General features: G+C 36.6%; 1 protein-coding gene across 1 annotated transcript in view; it reads left to right on the forward strand.

Moving 5' to 3' along the window:
* Nucleotides 1–20,485, forward strand: part of ANO3 (anoctamin 3) — a 350,115-nt gene that overhangs the window by 304,372 nt on the left and 25,258 nt on the right. Inside the window, exons 18-20 of the mRNA XM_017863846.1 lie at nt 6,185–6,221; nt 15,997–16,108; nt 16,800–16,857. Of these exons, the coding sequence (XP_017719335.1) occupies nt 6,185–6,221; nt 15,997–16,108; nt 16,800–16,857 (207 nt within the window). The remainder of the gene's footprint in view (nt 1–6,184; nt 6,222–15,996; nt 16,109–16,799; nt 16,858–20,485) is intronic.

Raw genomic sequence — 20,485 nt, forward strand, 5'->3', positions numbered from 1 at the left:
TTTGATTGAGGACTTTTGACATAGTTCTGTTTCTGTACATAGCCAGAAACCTTAAACTAGTCCTTAATTATTTATTTTATCTCCTTAACAGTATCAGTGACTAACTGTTGTGAATTTTGCTTCTGTAACATTTTTCTTACTCATTTTTGCTCATCATCCTTGCTTCTCCTTCCTTAGTTCAGCTAGTTGTCATTTTTAGCTTGGACAGTTGCAGCGGGCTTCCAACTGGTTAGTCTTCCTGTCTCTAATCTAAACTCTTCCTGTCTCTAATCTAAACTCTTCCTATATCCCTTTCACAGGACTATTGGAAGAATCTTTTTTATATAGTAAATGTGATTACCATGTGCTTGAGGCTGCTTAATGGGTTTCTATTGTATTTACTGGGTATAAATTCTAAGTTCATTAGCCTGGCCTGGGAGGCCCTCCATTGTTTAAAACCACTTTTCCATTCTCTTTTTGGCAAAAATTGTCTCTTGCTACCTCTCTTTCCAATCACTCTGTACTCCAAGCTACAGAACCACTTTTGCTTGTCCCCCAGGGAACTTTGCTGTAACCCTGTCTCTTTCTCCACAGTGCTTCCTGGAATGCCATTCTTAATTTGTCTTCTTGGTGAATATCTCTTTATCTTTGAAAATTACAGTTAAGGGTCACTTCCTTCATAAAGCATTTTTTTCAATAACGTATGTAGAATTGAATTTTGTGTTTATTCTTCTCGCAGGGTGTTTGGACATTATTCCTCCAATCAGATTCTTCTGAAGAATTAAGCAATCCATTTTGTGAATATTCTTCTGTTACAGTGCTTAGGATATGTCATTTCTCCCGTTATCAGAGTGTAAGCTCCTTATGAACAAGGACTGTAGCTTCCTCATTTTTGTATGTCCAAGTCTTTAAATAAATGTGAAATATTTTATTCACCACCTAGCATCTTGCTTACTGTATGTGCTCAAAATTATTTTTTGTTATTGAGATCATATTTTTAATGTATTTCAAGTTTGCAGCACTTAGTTTAATTTACACTTATAACCAAAGACTATACATTTTCTAAACATTTCAAAATAGGTGGATCATAGCATTCCTAAATAAATATTTAACTGGGGAAAAATATGGGCTAAAACAATCAAAATTTGGTTACAAGTTCACTTACAGGTCATGAAAGTAATTTAAAATAGTATTTTCTATTTTTACTATGCATCAAATCACCTGGAACACTTTTGAAAAACTAAAGATTCTTTTTTATTTTTAATTTTTTTGTTTTTTGAGATGGAGTCTCACTGTGTCTCCCAGGCTGGAGCACAGTGGCAGGATCTCAGCTCACAGCAACCTCTGCCTCCTCTATTCAAGCGATTCTCGTGCCTCAGCCTTCCAAGTAGTTGGGGGCACATCACCTCACCTGGCTAATTTTTGCATTTTTAGTAGAGACGGGGTTTCACCATATTGGCCAGGCTGGTCTCGAACTCCTGACCTCAAGAGATCCACCCGCCTCGGCCTCCCAAAGTGCTGGGATTACAGGCATGAGCCACCACACCTGGCAAAAAAACTATACAGATTCTTGAGTCCTGTTCAGAATCTCCTTTGTTGGGCTAAGAAATCTGTATTTAAAACAAATCATTCAAAGATACTCTCTAGGAATTCTTATCCAGCCAACCCCTCAAACAGCATTAGAAAATCATTAATTTAAGAGAGCTAAGGTAATTTCGATGCACAATCAAGATCAGAAATTACATCTTCCAAAATTAAATTACACATAATTTAATTTAACAATAGTTAAAATATCAATGTATTATTTTTAACATCCCTTTTTCAGGCATATAGCTAAACAACTACAAAGACAGAATTTGAAATTGAGAATTGCTCTTTCCTAAGCCTACCGTTTTTCTTCTTTATTTTGCTACCCTCAGAAAATGATATGCTACTTTAAGGTATCAAAAGTAGCATGGTACTATTGTATCAGGATATGTTACTAAAAATATTTTAATGAAAATTAAATATGCAAAATTATTCCAAAAATGCATATTCTTGTTGCTTGACAATTCAACTTTAACTAATTTTACCTGTTACAGCAGCATGACAGTTGCCTGGCCTCATGATTAAAGGGTAACTTTTAAGAAATTTATAGAAACATCAGAATAGAAGTACTCTTAGAGTTTGAAAAATCTGGAATTAGTCTAATTAAATCATTTCAGCATGGTGAAATTCTTTTTATCAAAAATTAAAATGTTATTAAAGTCAAATTTTATAAATATTAAATTAAATTTTATTAAAATTAAACTAAAATTAAAATTTTAATTAAGTCTAATTAATTTTTAAATGAAGTAATGAACTCCTTTTGGTTTTCCTCCTCTCATTTTAAAATCCATGTACCATGCACAGAGCACTCTATAACAAAAAAAGAAGAATTCCTATCTACATTTGGCTAATGTAAGTACTCCATGTAGGTTCTGGACTTTTCTCCCTTGTTGATCCATTCCCATCTCTAGAGTCCAGAGCATACATGCCTATAATTCTTTCACGGGCCTGATCACTGAAGGCCTCAAAATACACCTAACCTTCCTTAATATCTGGTTACCACTGGTTACCAATTACAATGCAAATAGGCTATTGTGGATTGGGATGGATCAAAGGGTTGGACCATGCATCTTAACCAAGAAAAGAGGTAATGTCAAACGATTCATCTCATAAGAGGATTGGCTTTTTGATAAATGTATTTGTTTAGTTTGTTCATGTCTATGTCCATAGTTTCTAGAAATTCAGACAAGTAGATTACTGGAAAATGGCAGGCTCTTTTCAATTCTGTAAAAGCTTGGAGTTTATTTTCACAGTGAAGGCTGAATTGTGGGGCCATGACTAAAAGACAAAAAGTTCTAAGACCCGTGTAGAACCACCTATTATGCCCCCTCACAATAACCATGTCCTTTTCCTGCCTTTGCTGTTCTTTTCTCCCAAACTGGTTTTTGCATAACACCCCAAACAAGGCATTACTGGGAAGATGGTGAAGTCTTAGCTGAGAATGAATTCTAAAATCCTTACCATGGCCTACTGTGTACTGAAAAAGTGTTTCCCTGTGAGATCGCAATGACTCATCTCTTACTACTTCACTGTCTTATTGCTGCCACTCCTTTCTCTCTAACTTCCCTGCCGTTCATGAAATACATCAAGTCCGTGCCAGTCTCAGAGCACTGGCATTCCCGTTTCTGTGTCTCAAAGATACTTAGCTGAGATTTCTGCTTGGCTCCCTCCCTCATTGCATGCACTTCTCTGCTCAGATGCTACCCTCTTGAAGAGGCTTTTCTGAATACTCTATAAAACAGTACTCTGTGTCTACCAAAACTCTCTATCCACTCTGCCTGCTTTATTTTCCCTCAGAGCACTTTTCATCTCCTAACCAATTACATATTTTTTTGCCGTTTATCTCTACCCACTGACATTTGAGTCCCGTGAAAGTAGAGATTATGTCTTTTTGATTCAGGTTTGTTTGGTTTCTAAAACACTAACTGATGCACTAGAAATTGATAATTAATATATTAACCTAATTAATGTATATGAATAAGAGAATTTCAGCTTACTAAATGCGTCAGTGGCTGATTTTTTAAAGTATAGGTTCTCCAATGTGTTATCCTGTGTGTATCAGGTAGGGCCCAGCCCTGAAGCCCTTTGTCGTCTTCCCCAACAAGCATTTACTCATTCCACTTTACACAATCACACACACATGCACACATTCACAGCTTGTTTGTACTGCCAAAGTGATTGCTGCCAGACACCATACAGTTGGATATATTTAAGTCATTATTTACTTTGTAGTCTGTAGTTTGAGATCTAACAATTCACTCTGCTTGAACTGATTTTGTAGTTCATCAGTGATGTTGCCAGTCAGCCATAGCATTTGGGCCTTGGATGATGCAGGTTTGCAAATACCCCAGAAAGTCTTCCAAAAGCATTATGGCATCTTTTGTAATTTATAGCTTTCTTCCCAGTGTTATTGTAACCCCCTAGTGCATCAGTTGCAGATATTTCCATCCTAAGTTTTCAAAGTGACTCTATGTGCTAGATATTAAGACAAAAATTTGAACAGGACTGGGCGTGGTGGCTCATGTCTGTAATCCTAGTACTTTGGGAGGCTGGGGCGGATGAGGAATTTGAGACCAGCCTGGGCAACATGCCCAAAAGCCATCTCTGAAAAAAAAAAAAAAGAAAGAAAATGAGCCAGGCATCATGGCGGTGTGTACCTGTGGTTACAGCTACTTACTTTGGAAGCTGAGGTGGGAGGATCACCTGAGCCCAGGAAGTTGAGGATGCAGTGAGCTCTGATCATGACATTGCACTCCAGCCTGGGCGTTAGAGTCAGACTTTGTCTCAAAAATAAATAAATAGTTAAAAAGGAAATCGTTTATGTGACAAGGCACGACGTAGTTGGTGCTAGACAACCAAGATAGTCAATCCTGACTTTGCTACCTGCTTAGTAGAGTTGTCTCACCACTAAGGTGCCTGACATTCTAGGACTTAGTTTCTTCTTCTGTAGAATGGGAATCATTCTCTAGAATGGGGATCTATGTAACAAAATTGTTGTTAAGGAATAATAATATATGTAAAGCACTGTTTGGCACAAGCCAAATGGCAATTATTTAACTAGAACTAACTTTCAATCCCCACAAAGGAACTCGACTCAGTGCTAGAGTCATAGTGGGTGCTCAAGTACTATTTTTTGGGCGATCGAGTCTATCCTATTGTACTCCTTGGAGACCCTGCTATGTTTATCTCACTTAATAAATAGGACATGAAAAAGAACCCGTTATAGTAGGAATCACTTGGTGTTCATGAGTTCACAGTAATCTTATCCTAAAATTTGAAAATAATAGTTTGTGTATAGCTAAAACAAAAACAAAGACAAAAAACCTGCACTAGGAGGAGAATGAGAGTATTGTACTCAGTGTAATCTTTCTGTCTCCAGATAACACTTTAAATCTTAGGAAGGGGCAGATTTAAATCACAGCTGAGTAATGACAGTCATTTTACTGAAAGAACTCTCAGAGAAGGTGAACAACTTTTAATAGGTCCAGATGCATACTTTTAATTTTTCATGCCAATAGGCAAAGTTATTGGAAATGATAATCTAAACAATATTTTATGGAATTATGTGGTTATGAGGTAATAGTCAAATGCACATACATATACCCACAAGTACTTCTGTCTATAGCGAATACTTTCCCAACTATATTTACTTGGAATGTTGTGAAATGTATGCCCTTTCCTTGAGTCTATGTAAATATTGGTCAGAGTATACAGCAGAAGGGAAAAGATGGCAGAAGAGGAAAAATATTATCAGGAAAATCTATTGTGACTTACAGATTCAACAGATTTGACTTATGCATCTGTTTTAAATAACTACAAAAACAAATTTGTTCTTTACAAATACAAATGTATACAGTCTTTTGTCATAGTTTAGAAATTTCTTTATCAGTAGTACAGAATTCAGACTTCCACTTCACCTTCCAGTGTAGTAAAAAAAAACTATGATTTTTTTTTTTTTTTTTTTGAGATGAAGTCTCCCTGTGTCGCCCAGGCTGGAGTGCAGTGGCGCGATCTCCACTCACTGCAAGCTGCGCCTCCCGGCTTCACGCCATTCTCCTGCCTCAGCCTCCTGAGTAGCTGGGACTACAGGAGCCCACCACCACGCCCAGCTAATTTTTTTGTATTTTTAGTAGAGACAGCGTTTCCCAGTGTTCGCCAGGATGGTCTCTATCGCCTGACCTCGTGATCCGCCTGTCTCGGCCTCCCAAAGTGCTGGGATTACAGGCGTGAGCCACCTTGCCTGGCCAAAAAACTCTGTAATTTTGAGCTCAAATCTCAGCTCAGCCATTGATTAGCTGAATGACTTTTAGGGACTTTTTCTCATTTATTGATTTACAAAATGAAAATGAAGATAGCTACCAGAAAAAATGCATTATTACAGATTACAAGTGTATCTACACACACATATATGTTCACTCACATTTACATTCACATGTATATCAATTTCATTCATGTATGTATATATAAAACCTTACATGCTAAGTTTCAATACGTTTCTATTTAATGTAAAATATAACCACTGTATAACATACATTATAGATGTTTTTTCAAATAGTGTAAATACCAGCCTTTTCCAAAAGAGAAGAATAATGTTCACTATGTATTCTCTTTATTTCAGGCTTATGAAAAAATTGCTTACCTCCTCACCAATTTAGGTAAGTCCATTTTTCTTCACTCTTTAGTCAGAAAATAACATATGGGCATGTCAATCTGTAATTACTTTATATAATGTAGCATTTTAATAACTGCAATTATTTAAGTATTTACCAATAAAAAGGAGGGGGTAGTACAGGAAGTTGGTCTATATTGAATAATGAGAGAGAGGCAATGCATGTACTTACAAAATATTTTTACTAGAAATCAGCACACCTACTTCTTCCTACTTAGGAGTGCTTGCTTCTCCAACTTTTCAGTTCTTTGGGTTTTTCCTCAATATTTATTTTTTATCAAAGTGTTATACTACATGTACACATTTTAAAATCCAAAACAGTATTAAGAGATTTACAATGAAAACCAATCCTTTACCACATCACCCATTCCCAGTTTCTATGCCAGAGGAACTACTTTTTAACTGTTTTTCCTTTCTTTTTTTTTTTTTTTTTAATGGAGTCTTGCGCAATCGCCCAGGCTGGAGTGCAGTGGTGCCATCTCGGCTCACTGCAAGCTCCGCCTCCCTGCTTCACGCCATTCTCCTGCCTCAGCCTTCCAAGTAGCTGGGACTGCAGGTGCCCGCCACCACGCCCTGCTAATTTTTTGTACTTTTAGTAGAGACGGGGTTTCACCGTGTTAGTCAGGATGGTCTCGATCTCCTGACCTTGTGATCAACCCGCCTTGGCCTCCCAAAGTGCTGGGATTACAGGTGTGAGCCACCACGCCTGGCTACTTTTTAACATTTTTATCTGCTTTTTTGTTGTTGTTGTTATTTCCCACCGTGTTTCCATGTAATATCCTTCTATTGCCATTATTGGATTTTATCTTTTGATAGCTATTGCCTTCCCATTATAAAAGTATGAATTATTAAGACTTAGGTCTTAATGTTCCCTGCAGTGCCCTGTCCCCTCACACTCCATCTTTCATTATCTGATAAACACAGTTATTTCTCCTCCTTTCAAGGTGGCTATATCAGCATTTTTAGCCAAATTAATCATTAGTCTTCACATCATTATGTCTCTGTAACTATTTTCATACCTACAACACGGTATATTCTATAATTGTGTATGTGTTTTGTACCATTTCTGTATTTTTTAAGCTAATAATGACCCCTTTGTTTGCTTTTTTTTAACATACTTTTCTTTATCCCAAAGGTTTTGCCAAGACTCCTAAATTTTCTCTGAATATATTCAAACACATCGAGTATTATACAAACTTGATTTTCTTCTTAGAGTTACTGTCTCAAACTGTCTCCTCCAAACTAGATGGGTTATTTTCTAGGCTTGTAGCCAACTGCATCTAGACTTAACTTTCATAAGCACTCTGGGAATTCCTTTTATATTTTTCTATAATCTGGATACTATTTACTAAATCCTATGTCTTATTCCTTCTTGGCTCAATTCCTTATTTTGCTATTTGTAAGTAAGCTTCTTAAAACTTTGTGTATCTGAAAATGTCTCTATTCTAGCCTCAAACTTGACATCCAGTGTTCCTGGGTATGAAATTCTATGTTAGAAATACTGACCCATTTGAATTTTGAAGGAACTTCATTTTCTTCTGGATTCCAGCATTGTTACTGAGAGCTCTACTACCATTCCTATTCGCAGTCCTTTGCACAGGACCTGTTTTGATTTTTTTTTTTATTTGTTTATACTCTAGCATAATTTTGAATCTTTTCTCATTTTGAGATTTCACAATGATGTACTTTGGTGAAAACCTTTTATCATCTGTTATGCCGGATACTTAGTGCATCCCATCAATTATTGATATCCACTGTGTCCTTTGGGAAGTAGACACTGAGATGGAGTTTGTAATGCAAGAGATTTCTTAGGGGAAAACTCCTGAGGAAGGGAGCAGGACTGGATAAGAAGAGCCTCAGACAACAATGCGGATCTGATGGTTTTAACCAATCCAATGGAGAGCTCTAGAACAAATATTTCAAATAAAGATTTAGAGGAATCCAACATTGGATATAATTGAGTATAATTGGCCAAGACCTAGTACCCCTCTCATTCTGAGTCACTGGTTGGTTGTTGCTTGGGAAGAGCAAGACCTGAGCATAAAAGCTGAGGCATAGGATGAGGGTGGAAACAGCTAGAGGCTTGGAAACAGCTGGAGGCTGTCAGCTAGACTGTACTCCTTGCACCTGAACAGCAAGTTCTTACTGAGGGGAAATCCTAGTGGCAAACTTCCACTGCTGCCATAATCTGATAACTCAGAAACTTCACTTCCAGGAAATTTTTGTATATTCTTTGTTAAATAATTTCCTTCTTTTAAAAATCTTTCTGAAACTCTTTACGTTCAGATGTTTCTTATCATATTCAATAGTTATTTTTTTCTTTCTTCATTTTCTATGATTTTTGTTGGGATTTCTTCAAGATAACCTCAACCTTATCTTCCAAGTATTCTCGTGAATATTTTATATTGGCTCATGCTTTACATTTTCTAGAGTTATTTCCTGTTCTCTGAATGTCCTTTTTCTATGTCATCCATTTCCAGCCTCACAGATGCAGTGTCTGAAGTAGGCAATATAATGTAATTGTTAAGAGCGTCAGCTCTACAGTGAGAATCCATGAGTTGAAATCTTTGCACCATAACTTACATTATCAGTAGTTGCACAGTAATAATCAGTTATTTTATTCTCTTGGTTTCTCAAATTCTTTTTTTTATATATATATACAAGGAGATAGTGTCTGTGCTCTGGAGGTAACACTGGAGAAACAATGTTGTGAAAGGGGAAAACAGCAGACTTTGGAGCTGGATATAGCAATGAACATTTGGATTGCCCCATTATGACTGTGTAACTATCAGCAAGCTTTTTCCTCTCCCTGTTCTCTCTTCTTCTCCACTCCTTCTCCTCTTCTTCCCACTCTTTCTCCTCCCTCTGCTTCTCCTTCTTCTTTACTTTTTGGGTCTTCGGTTCCTCACTGGCAAAATGACAATAATAATAGTTCCTATTTCACCATTGTATGTTGGCTGCCTGACACATGACAGGTGGTTCAATAAATAGCAATGATCCAGTTCATTGTTCTTCCAACCCTTTGAGCTGCATTTTCTTCAGTTGGGTAACAAAACACTAGCTCTGTTCCTTACATTCATTTGCTTTTAAAGTACCCTATACCCAGGATTGAAGCAAATCTAAGGAGAATGATTTGGGGAAATCATAATTAATAGTAGGAAACAGAACAGTTATATGTGCTAAGTACCAAGAAATGTCAAAGTTTTCACTTGATATTTGATTTTTTCCTCTATAACCTGGTGATGATTTATGTCTGTTGATTCGTCATTTAACTAATAATGGACTATATTAGTTTAAATGAATAAAAATATTGATGGTTTGATTAAAATAATAGAATCTATGTTGTGTCTCTGTGTCTGTGTGTGTGTGCGCGCGCCTGACATTATATTCTGGTTAATTTTTGGCTGTGCTAATTTGTGCTTCGAAACACAAATGAAAAATTAAGTTTTACTTCTCAGAAGAGGTCATATGCTATTTAAATAATTCTTTAAAACTTTCTGTTTCTTGATTTATTTTTTCCAAATATTTTCAAAACTACAAAGCAAAAAAGATAAAGCTTAAATTCTATTACATTTGTTTTTTAACATGGGAAAAATTAAAAGCATTTACTTCAAAGTGATTTTTTTGAATTTTGGTTTCATGGTTGTTGAGAATTAGATCAGGATGGCTGTTAGTTGTTCTTAATAATGAACTGTCTATGTTAAAGATAAATTGGGATTCGAAGGAACAAATTAAGCCAACTAATGAAAAGAGTTTTGACTTTGTCAAACAGGGGTCAAAAGTACCTCACAGTGTTACAGTCATAACACACAGTAACTTTCTACTATATACACTATTAATTCCAAGGAACAGAGAAATTAACAGTAAAAAGCAAGGACTAATTACCTTACTGGGTGACTGCATCTCATAACTAGCTTTTCATCTATAACTAGCTTCATTAGGTAAAAAGTAAGAGATATTTTGGCCAGAAATATGTTATCCTAGAAATAGCACCTATATCCTTAGTGTTCAGTATTTGATTCCTCCTCTGAGTTAAAAGCCAATTCAAAATGATCCACAATGTGCTATATTTGTGAATGGAATGGTGTTGAAGAATAAAAGTTTTCTTCCTGGCAGCATAGACCCTAGATTAAACCTCAAAGTTATCATCATTGCAGTAACTTCCATTGTTTCAGTTTTCTCTTGCCACATAGCCATTTACTCCAAACTTAGTAGCTCAGGACAACAACTTATTATTTTTAATGATCCTACAATTTAGATTAGGCCCTGCTATGTGATTTTTCTCCTCCATGTGGTGTCTACTTGGGCTGGTGTGTAAGAGGTCCTCTTCCATCACGTCTGTTTCCTCATACGGAATTATTGGGATAGCTGGTGTCTTCCACCTTCTTCTCCTCTATGTATCTCTACCTGCCTAGTTTGCTTATAGCAGTATAATAGGACATCTTACATGTCAGCTGGCTTCCAGGAAGACAAGCCCCTATACACAAGTGCTTATCCAGCTTCTGCTTGCATTTTACTTGCATATCCAGTCTCCTCTTGGTGAAGGCAAGTCAGAATCAAGGTTGGAGGCAACTACACTAGGGTATGTATACTTGGAGGAGTGGTTCACTGTGGACGCAGGTTTAAATGCAATCAATGTAACAATACTCCACTTCTAGCAAAATGCCTTTCTGCTGGGAACATTGTAATCTTCATCAGAATATGTAAAGCAACTGAGTAGCACTCAACATATCTCCAACTTGGTACATCATCTTACTACCATTTAGAATGATTTCTCCCAGTAAAATCTTAGTAACCTTTTCTGGTATCAGAGCTTGCTTCTGTGAAACCTTTGTTGACTTCTTGATCCTTCACTCTACAATGTTCCTTTAGCTGTTTGTGATTCCTTTCGTTACTGCATCTATTACATTATTCTGATCTATTATCTATCTAATCTATCAATCTATCTACCTATCTATCTATCTATCTATCTACTAAAAAATTCTTACAGCCAAGAAATGAATGTACTTACTTCTGATTCTTTCAATTCTTAGGTACAAAGTTTGGCATGCATTCATTCATAAAAGAAATATGTGTGGAGGACCTAATATTTTAGACAATGTGATAGGGAGACAGACCATTAGACTATCAAGATGCCTTATTTCTTTAATAAACTGTTGAATTAAATCTGCTATTTTTTGTTTCTTTTGAGACAGAGTTTCACTCTTGTTGCCCAGGCTGGAAGGCAATGGCGCAATCTCGGCTCACCGCAACCTGCACCTCCCAGGTTCAAGCAATTCTCTTGTCTCAGCCTCCCGAGTAGCTGGGATTACAGGTGCGCACCACCACACCTGGCTAATTTTGTATTTTTAGTAGAGACGGGGTTTCTCCATGTTGGTCAGGCTGGTCTCGAACTGCCAACCTCAGGTGATCCACCCACCTTGGCCTCCCAAAGTGCTGGTATTACAGGCATGAGCCACCACACCAGGCCTAAATCTGCTATATTTTATCTAGGAATTTCCAATGAGATTTTAAGTAAAAATAGTTTGTAGATTTTTTACTTGCCCTGTCTTTGAGGGGTTTTAGTGTCAGAAATTATGCAAATCTCACAAATAACAAGAAGATAGGTTCAGTCCCCATACCATAGCATCGAGTGTAGATAGTATCAAGTGTAGATAGTATCAAGTCTGTTCCAGTATGAAATAGCAGCCCAGTACACACTTGTCAGAAGAGTGGATGAAAATTTAATAATCATAAATATGTTAAGAATGGCCCACAAATAAATGGTGGAATATAACATTTAGAGGTATGTGGTTCTCCTTATATAATTAAGAATTGTAAAAAACAGAGTTTAAAACTTTAATTTTCTTGACAATGTTTTAAAGTATTATTTTTCTTCACTGGCATTTCTCACAGGACAATTTGGAGCACTTTACATCTTCAGTTTGGCCTCTCATAGAAGGGTCACTTTAGTTGGCCACATAGATTCCTGCATTATTGTCGCTTGACATTAATCAGGAAAACATGAACTTTCAGAGAAAGTCTTATTTTGGGAGGTTGAAGTCTATTACTAAATCCTATTTTAGGATATCCAAACTACCCAAACACTTCTCTTGTATACATGTGGCTTTTATTCTCACACAGTTTTATAAAAACCAGTTTATAAGGCATTTAGATAATTATGTACTCTTTAGTTTGTTACAGGCCTAACCACTCGTTACTGTATTAAACCAAAACTCTCTCCCCCTAATTGTTAAGTTTTTGGGCCTTGAAGGCATTTAGTCTTATGCTACTAGACTTAGTCAAGATACAGTTTTATTTTCTTTTATTACATTGTTGAGTAAGGAATTCTGTGGTAAATTTATAAATGAAAGTGGGTTATAGTGTCCTTGCATTGGCCTTGTTATGCTATGCTGTGTTAAGCCAATATAACATTAGTCTTACCAAGCAAGTTGAATTACTTTAATTATTTTACATTTTTCTGAAATATACAAAAGGCAAATTTGTTATTTAATTAGAGTTTCATAGAATCAACCCATGTGACTATCCAGGCATTATGTCATTCTGAGGTAGATGTTTACTTTTTTTTTTTTTTTTTAGTTAATGCACTGATAATTAGTTTTTTGAAGAGTACCTACTTATTTCTGAGCCATTTTTTCAAAAGTCCTATTTGTGTAGGTAGTTGTTTATTATATATAAGTGTTTTGTCAACTGAAAATTATTGATAGGATGTTTAGCAATGTTAATCTCTTCAGTGAAGTGTTTATACATCTTTTATTTGGGGTGGTGGACTCTTCTCTCTTTTCTTATAACTGGACTTCATAAATGTTAGTCAATATTACATGTTCAAAAATCATTCTATCTATTTTATTGAAGATTTTAAAACATTTTATTGTTGATTTTTACTCTTTCATTTTACTTTATTTCTGTTTATTTTATTGTTCTTGTAGCTTCTTTGAAGGAAAACTAAAATATTTGTTTCTATATAAGGCAATATTTATACATTAAAATAAATAAAATAGTGAGAATCATGATCAATATAACAAATGGAGAAGAAAAGATAAAACAAATCATTAAACAAATTTTTAAAAGTGTGTTTGTATTTATCTCCAGATCTATCTATCCATCCATCTTTCAATTATCTATAAGAATAATTGCCATTTGAAAACTGGGACACAGATTGAACTTCAAAAAATAAAATCCAGCTAGATGATAATGAAAAGAAACACAACTACATTTAAAAAGCTGAAAAATGACTGACACTCGTGGAGTAGGAGCATATATCAAGAAAATAGTAACAATAAAATCAAATGTCACCAGGTTAATATTAGGGAAACTAGAGGGAAAGAGGAATACTTCATACTAGTAAATGAACTAACATGTCAGTATAATAATCATGATCTCTATGCATTTTTAACAAGCTTTAAAATACAGATAGCAAAAAAATGATAGAAAAGAACAGAAAAATCCATAGTCAAAACATAAGTAAAGATATACAGTATTTAAGCCAGGCATGGTGGCTCACGCCTGTGATCTCAGCACTTTGGGAGGCCGAGGCAGGAGGATCATTTGAGGTCAGGAGTTCAAAACCAGCCTGGCCAATATGGTGAAACCCTGTCTCTACTGAAAATACCTCCCCACCAAAAAAAGTTAGCCAAGCGTGGTGTTGGGCGCCTGTAATCCCAGCTCCTCGGGAGGCTGAAGTAGGAGAATCACTTGAACCCGGGAGGTGGAGGTTGCAGTGAGCCAAGATCACCAAGCTACAATCCAGCCTGGGCGATAGAGTGAGACTCCATCTAAAAAAAAAAAAAAAAAAAAAAAGATACACAGTGTTTGACTATCATATCTAACAACCTTCTTTAAAAATATGTACAAACCAGACCGGATGCGGTGACTCACTCCTGTAATCCCAGCACTTTGGTAGGTTGAGGTGGGCAGATCACCTGCAGTCAGGAGTTCGAGACCAGCCTGGCCAACATGTTGAAACCCCATCTCTACCAAAAAGTACAAAAATTAGCTGGGCATGGTGGCACATGCCTGTCATCCTAGCTACTCAGGAGGCTGAGGCAGAGGTTGTAGTGAGCCAAGATTGTGCCATTGTACTCCAGCCTGGTCAACAGAGTGAGACTCCCATCTCAAGAAAGAAAAAAAAAAAAATATATATATATATATAATGTATATATTTTATATATATAATACATGTCTGTATGTATACACACACACACATACACACAAACCATATGCCCAACAGGAAAACAAATATTATTTTCATGCACTTGATACATTGACAAAACTTATCTACACAATTTAGCCACAAATGACATCGAAACTTTTTGCCTCAAAGCAGAAATCAGGCAGAACACATTTGTGGACAATGCTGAAATAAAATTAGAAATGAAGAACCAAAATAATCTACACAATAAAATTACCTAAAATCTACATCCTCTTTTCTAAATAAGTTTTGTGTTAATAAACTAAATTTATAAACTAGAGAGAAACAACAGTGAAAGCATGACATGTCAAAATCTGTGGGGACAGGTTCTTACTGACTGTTCTTACTGAGGCACACTTGCCAGTCACCTTCTGGGTGGCCCACAGACCCTTCCTACTTTTGGCACCTACCACCTTTGAACTTGGAGTTCCCCAGGACCTCTTTCTTCCTCCTTCCATGTGATTGGGCTCGTGCATACGTTTAGCTTATGTTTTCCTTAAAGGAGATCCTATTTTCTATCTTGACTGAATTCTTCAACTACGTTAAAATATGTATTAGATGAGACATTTCTATTTTCTATCACTCATTTGAGTACTAGATAGGAGCTAAGGCTGCAGTACATAAGGCTGTCCTTATTTTTTTCTTTTAATCATTATAAAACCATAAGATGTTAGAGTTGACGGGATTTTTATAAATCATCTTGTCTAAATCCCTTATTCTACAGATGACAAAACTGACTGCAAAAAAACGTGAAGAGACCTGCCTGAGATTACCTGCCAGTCAGGTGTAAGGCTGAGATAAGAGCTCAGCTCTCCTGACTGATATAGCCCTCTTTTCTCTTTACCATTCCACTTGTGTCTGTACACAAAATACTCATTCTTCAAAGAACTCTGTAGACAGTTTAGACCCTTATATTGAGTATAGACAGTTTGAGTGAATGATTGATCCATTAGGTATGGTTACTGCTAAATGATGATAGCAGAGAGACTCCTGAAAATCTTCATGTATTAATAACTTACTTTTGTAGCTGTGGGGAAAGTCCAAAGATTATCTTATGAAGTCCTTTCATCAAGTGTGAACAGTAGATATTATTCACATTTTACAGATACAGATGCTAGAAATCAGCAAAACTAAGTCCTCATAGAACTAAAAAACTTGGCCAAGTATGGTGGCTCACACCTGTAATCCTAGCAATTTGAGTGGCCGAGGTGGGCAGATTGCCAGAGGTCAGGAGTTCGAGACCACCCTGGCCAACAGGGTGAAACCCCCACTTCTACTAAAAACACAAAAAATTAGCCGGGCATGGTAGCAGGCACCTATAATCCCAGCTACTTGGGAGGCTGAGCCAGAAGAATTGCTTGAACCCAGGAGGCACAGGTTGCAGTGAGTCAAGATTGTGCCACTGTACTCCAGCCTGGGCAACACAGTGAGACTCTGTCTCCAAAAAAAAAAAAAAAATTAAATATATAAATAAATTTTTAAAAAAACCTTGAACTTGGGGTTTCTGACTCCATATTCGGAGTCTTGACATTCACCTCATCTATGTAAATGTACTCTGTGCTCCTTTTAGAATATCCTCGAACAGAATCTGAGTGGGAAAACAGCTTTGCCCTGAAGATGTTCCTCTTCCAGTTTGTCAATTTAAACAGTTCCATCTTCTATATCGCATTCTTTTTGGGAAGGTAAGTCAACTTTTTGTACATTATCTTCACAGAGTCAAAAACATAGTCAATAGTTTAATTGACAATTACTGTTCTCACTCAAATGATTTCTGACAGCCACCAGCAGTTAAAGTTGGCACAAAAAAATAAATCCTATTTGCTGCATTTTAGTTGAATTGTGTCTGTTTCATCATCAGTAACAGTTTTGTTAAAGAAGAAAAGAATTTTTGTGCAACCTTGGGTTATAATTCCTTAACGTGGAAACCCCTTCTATCATCTTAACATTTTTCCACCTTTAATGCAAAATACGAAAAAAGCAGCATAGTAAACTAACGATTCTACTTTGCCATATGCTTAATACTCCATCCAGTGTCGTGGAAACGTACTGAAGATGGAAACATTTTGGACCAAACAATGCAGTACATTATTGTAATAGTCATTAACTAGGTCAACAAATCATTAAGACTCTATGTGAGGGTCAGAAATGTCATCCAGCTGATTTGTCGGTACTTTCTTGACCCATTAATTCACGCATCACTTTTTCCTTTGTAAGTCAGATACTTTGATGTTTAACATAGCAGAAGTCAACTGGGGACAGATTGCACCAGTGAGCATTTATGTCTACCCACACATGCACTCGTCGTGATGCCTTAGTAGATGTTCTTCAGTGATCCCCACTTAAATGCTAATGAACTAAAATGTCTTTTTACAGATTCGTAGGCCACCCAGGAAAATACAATAAACTTTTTGACCGGTGGAGACTGGAGGAAGTAAGTAACTTTGGGAGTGTGGGTGCAGGAATGAGCACGGATTTGAGCCAGTTCCTGTGGGAGGGAGGGAACTGAAGAAAGGAGAAGTTCAGGGAAGTCTATGGATATTGAAGACACATTGTTCAGAAAGGAAGCAACCACATCTTTTCAAAAAAGAGGGTGAACTGAAAAGTTAAACCCCAAGATTCTCACCTCAGCTCCCTTTATTTTTTTAATCACCTTAATGTCTTGTATTTACAGACCCCAGGAATTTAGTTCCAGTAAGTTTCCTTTTTTTATTGGAAATTATTATTATTTATTGGGTACATTTTCAAACTTGTAAATATGTTAGGTTTCCTTTTTGTCTAAAAGACATCATTCTGGAAACACCAACATGTAATTATATAAAAGTACCTGTCCTAAGACTCGTATTTCTTTATTGATTTACAATATGTTTGTTGTAAATATGGAAAAACTGCCCAGGAGTAGCATTGCTGGGTTACAGGATAAGCATATTGTATATTTTCACTGAGACTGAGAAATGGGCCTCCAAATGCCACCCCTACCTAGACTGTATGAGCCTGCTTTTTCAGTATTTAGCCAATGGTAGAATTTTCACTTTTTCCAATCTAATAGCCAATGATTTTAGTTTCTGTAATTATGAATGAGATGGATAAGATTTTCATATTTTCTTGAATATTTTAGTTTTCTGTTCATAGCCTTGAAGAACAGGGTATAACAATAAAACATAACGAATATTTTATCTTTGGAGACTGACAGTCTATATTCTAATGCTGCCCACCCAGATGCATGATTTGATATCTATAAATCTCAGTTTCTTCTTTTGTAAATTGGTGATAAGAATAGCTATCTTGCCTGGCCCTGTGGCTCACACCTGTAGTCCCAACACTTTAGGAGGCCAAGGCAGGAGGATTGCTTGAAACCAAGAGTTCGAGACCAGCCTGGGCAAAATGGTGAGACCCTGTCTTTATTTTAAAAATTTAAAAAGTAGCCGGATGTGGTGGCACATGCTTCTAGTCTCGGCTACTCAGGAAGCTGAGGTGGGAAGATCCCTTGAGCCCAGGAGTTCGAGGATGCAGTGAGCCGTGATCGTACCACTGCACTCCAGCTTGGGTGAAAGACCACCACTCTGTCCCTAAACAACAGAAAAAATAAAGAACAGCTATCCCAGTTCGTACTGGTGATTGGTGTATTAAATTAGATTGTACATGTAAAATAATAGTTATAATTAATGATAGCCATTATTACAAAATTTTAAAACTGCTACAGTTTGTTTTAGGATATTTGTGAACTGGCTAACCTAGACTTGTGAATCTTCTACTACAACTATGTAATATCTCACATTAATATTTTATGTGAAATCAATATAAAAAGTTTTTAATAATAGCTAAGATTTATTGAGGGCTTACTACATTCTAATGTACTCCAGCAATTGTTTCTAAGTGCTCTCTGTGTATTAATGCATTTAATCCTCACAGTTCTATCATTATATCCATTTTATAGATCAGGAAACAAAGTCACAGATGTGCAGTGCCTGCAACTGCAAATGTAATTTTCCTACAATTGTACAAACATACACACTGATGAAGTTATGATTTAAATCTTTTCAGTGTAGCTTCAGCGTCTGTGCTCTGAACACTGTGCTTTCCAGCCATGATTGGAATGGCGTGTAGGTATAATCAAAGACATAATGAAAACTTATTTTGCTGAGAAATTGCTGTCTGATTGCTGGCTCACACATCTATGTTGAATTTAGAGTAAGCATACTAAAGTAAGTGAAGGAACCTGGGTATTGGAGTCTGGTAGTTCTTTCTGTCACTTAGCTTTATTATCTACAGAGTGAAGATACCAACAACTACCAAGGCGGGTTCTGACAAGGAGTAAGAGAAAAATACATGACAGCATCTAGTTTGGCTTGTCCAGGGTCATATGATTTTGAGTGGTGCAATTGGAATGAATGCTTGTGTCTTCTGCACACTCACTCATGCCCTTTTGTACATTCTAAGTATGGGCTCTTTCTACCAAATGAAATTTAAAGTTTTGATAGACTGGCTTTAGTGCAAGGCCATCACTATGTGAATGGACAAACCCACAAAAACTATTGGATCCCCTTCTCTTCCTTATAAATCATAAAGTCATCAAGGCTTAATTTCAACAAAAGTGTAAATGGCCTGTCTTCCAGCCACCCCACTTTGGCCTATCCTTTGTGGGTAGCAAACCAATCACATGATCCTATGATCATCTTCTTTTTCCTATCCCAGAAAATAATATGTTTGTATTAAACCCACACTTTAAGGCAGCAAACACATTGGTAAATGGAATTCATCCTTAGTATATTACAAAAGAGCAGTGGTTTAGGGTACTGGGACAACTTTCATTTCCACAGCACTAGTCAACACTGCATGGCCTTGGGCAAGTCAGCTTGCCTCTGAGTCTCTACAAAAATGAAGAGCTTCAGCTTGCAGCTGTGATCTGTGATTTGCCCCTGTAGCTTAATAATTATTCTGCCTCAGTCATTCCAGTGAACCCGTTTATCAGATATATTTGGGAGAGTTCAGGAAATCCTAAATTCATCTTGAAAAAAGAGATTTGCTTCAGTGGGAGAATTTAGACCTCTTCATGCAGTAAGCATGACCATTTGCAAATCCTCTCTCAGGCTCAGATTAAGGAGTCTTAAATTACTGGGCTGGAACAGGAAAAGCAGGCTCTTAGTGTCTTAATTATTTGTTCTCTTTGAAGTTCCACTAGTACCAATTTGATAGAAATAGAAACTGTGGATCAAAGTGATAGAGAAGACTGTCTTCCTTATGAGCAGGACATGTACCCATTTCTAAAGAAACAGACCCACGCCTTCCTACCCAAATACTGCAATGTTTTCAAGTAAAACACATTGGTTGTGATTTTCGTTGAAATCACGTTTTTGTTTGTGTGGGTCTCTAAAACTAACTTATTGAAAATCTAAAAAAGCAGAAAAGCACAAAGGAAAGAATAGGATCATACTGATGAATTATTTTTATGGTGTTGCGTTTATCACTTAAAAATACATTATAATATATGTAGATACTTCCTCTCCAGGAGGTAGAGTTCAACACCTCCCCACCATCTTGAGAATGGGCTAGACTTAGTGGCTCCCTTCTAAAAAATAGAACCAAAAACGAGAAAAATGAGAAACTTTCCAGTGGAAAAAAATTGGAAAGCACTATATTAACCAATTAACACCACCAGTGATGTCATGTGCTTCCCATGTATCCCTCATACGATGTGAGGAAAACAGCACTTCACCTTTGTGATTGGTCTCTCTAAAACACATAACCCTGGTCTAAACATAAGAAAACCATGAGACAAACTTAGATTGTGGGACATTCCACAGGATACACATCCAACAATCCTCAAAACATTTAAAGCTATTAAAAACTGAGAAGCTATTCAGACCAGAGGAGACTGGGAAGATAGGAAAAATGAATGCAATCGGGTATATGGGCTTGGATCCTGGAGCAGAGAGAGGAAAACTGGTGGAATCTAAAGAGAGCTTTGCATTTAGCTAATTGTAATGTACTAATATAATTTTCTTAGCTTTGTCAAATATACCATGGTAATGTACAGAGCAATAGCTAGAACTGGATAAGGA

Source organism: Rhinopithecus bieti, unplaced genomic scaffold (genome assembly GCF_001698545.2).
Source record: "Rhinopithecus bieti isolate Rb0 unplaced genomic scaffold, ASM169854v2 scaffold_68778, whole genome shotgun sequence".
In the NCBI taxonomy this organism is placed as follows: domain Eukaryota; kingdom Metazoa; phylum Chordata; class Mammalia; order Primates; family Cercopithecidae; genus Rhinopithecus; species Rhinopithecus bieti.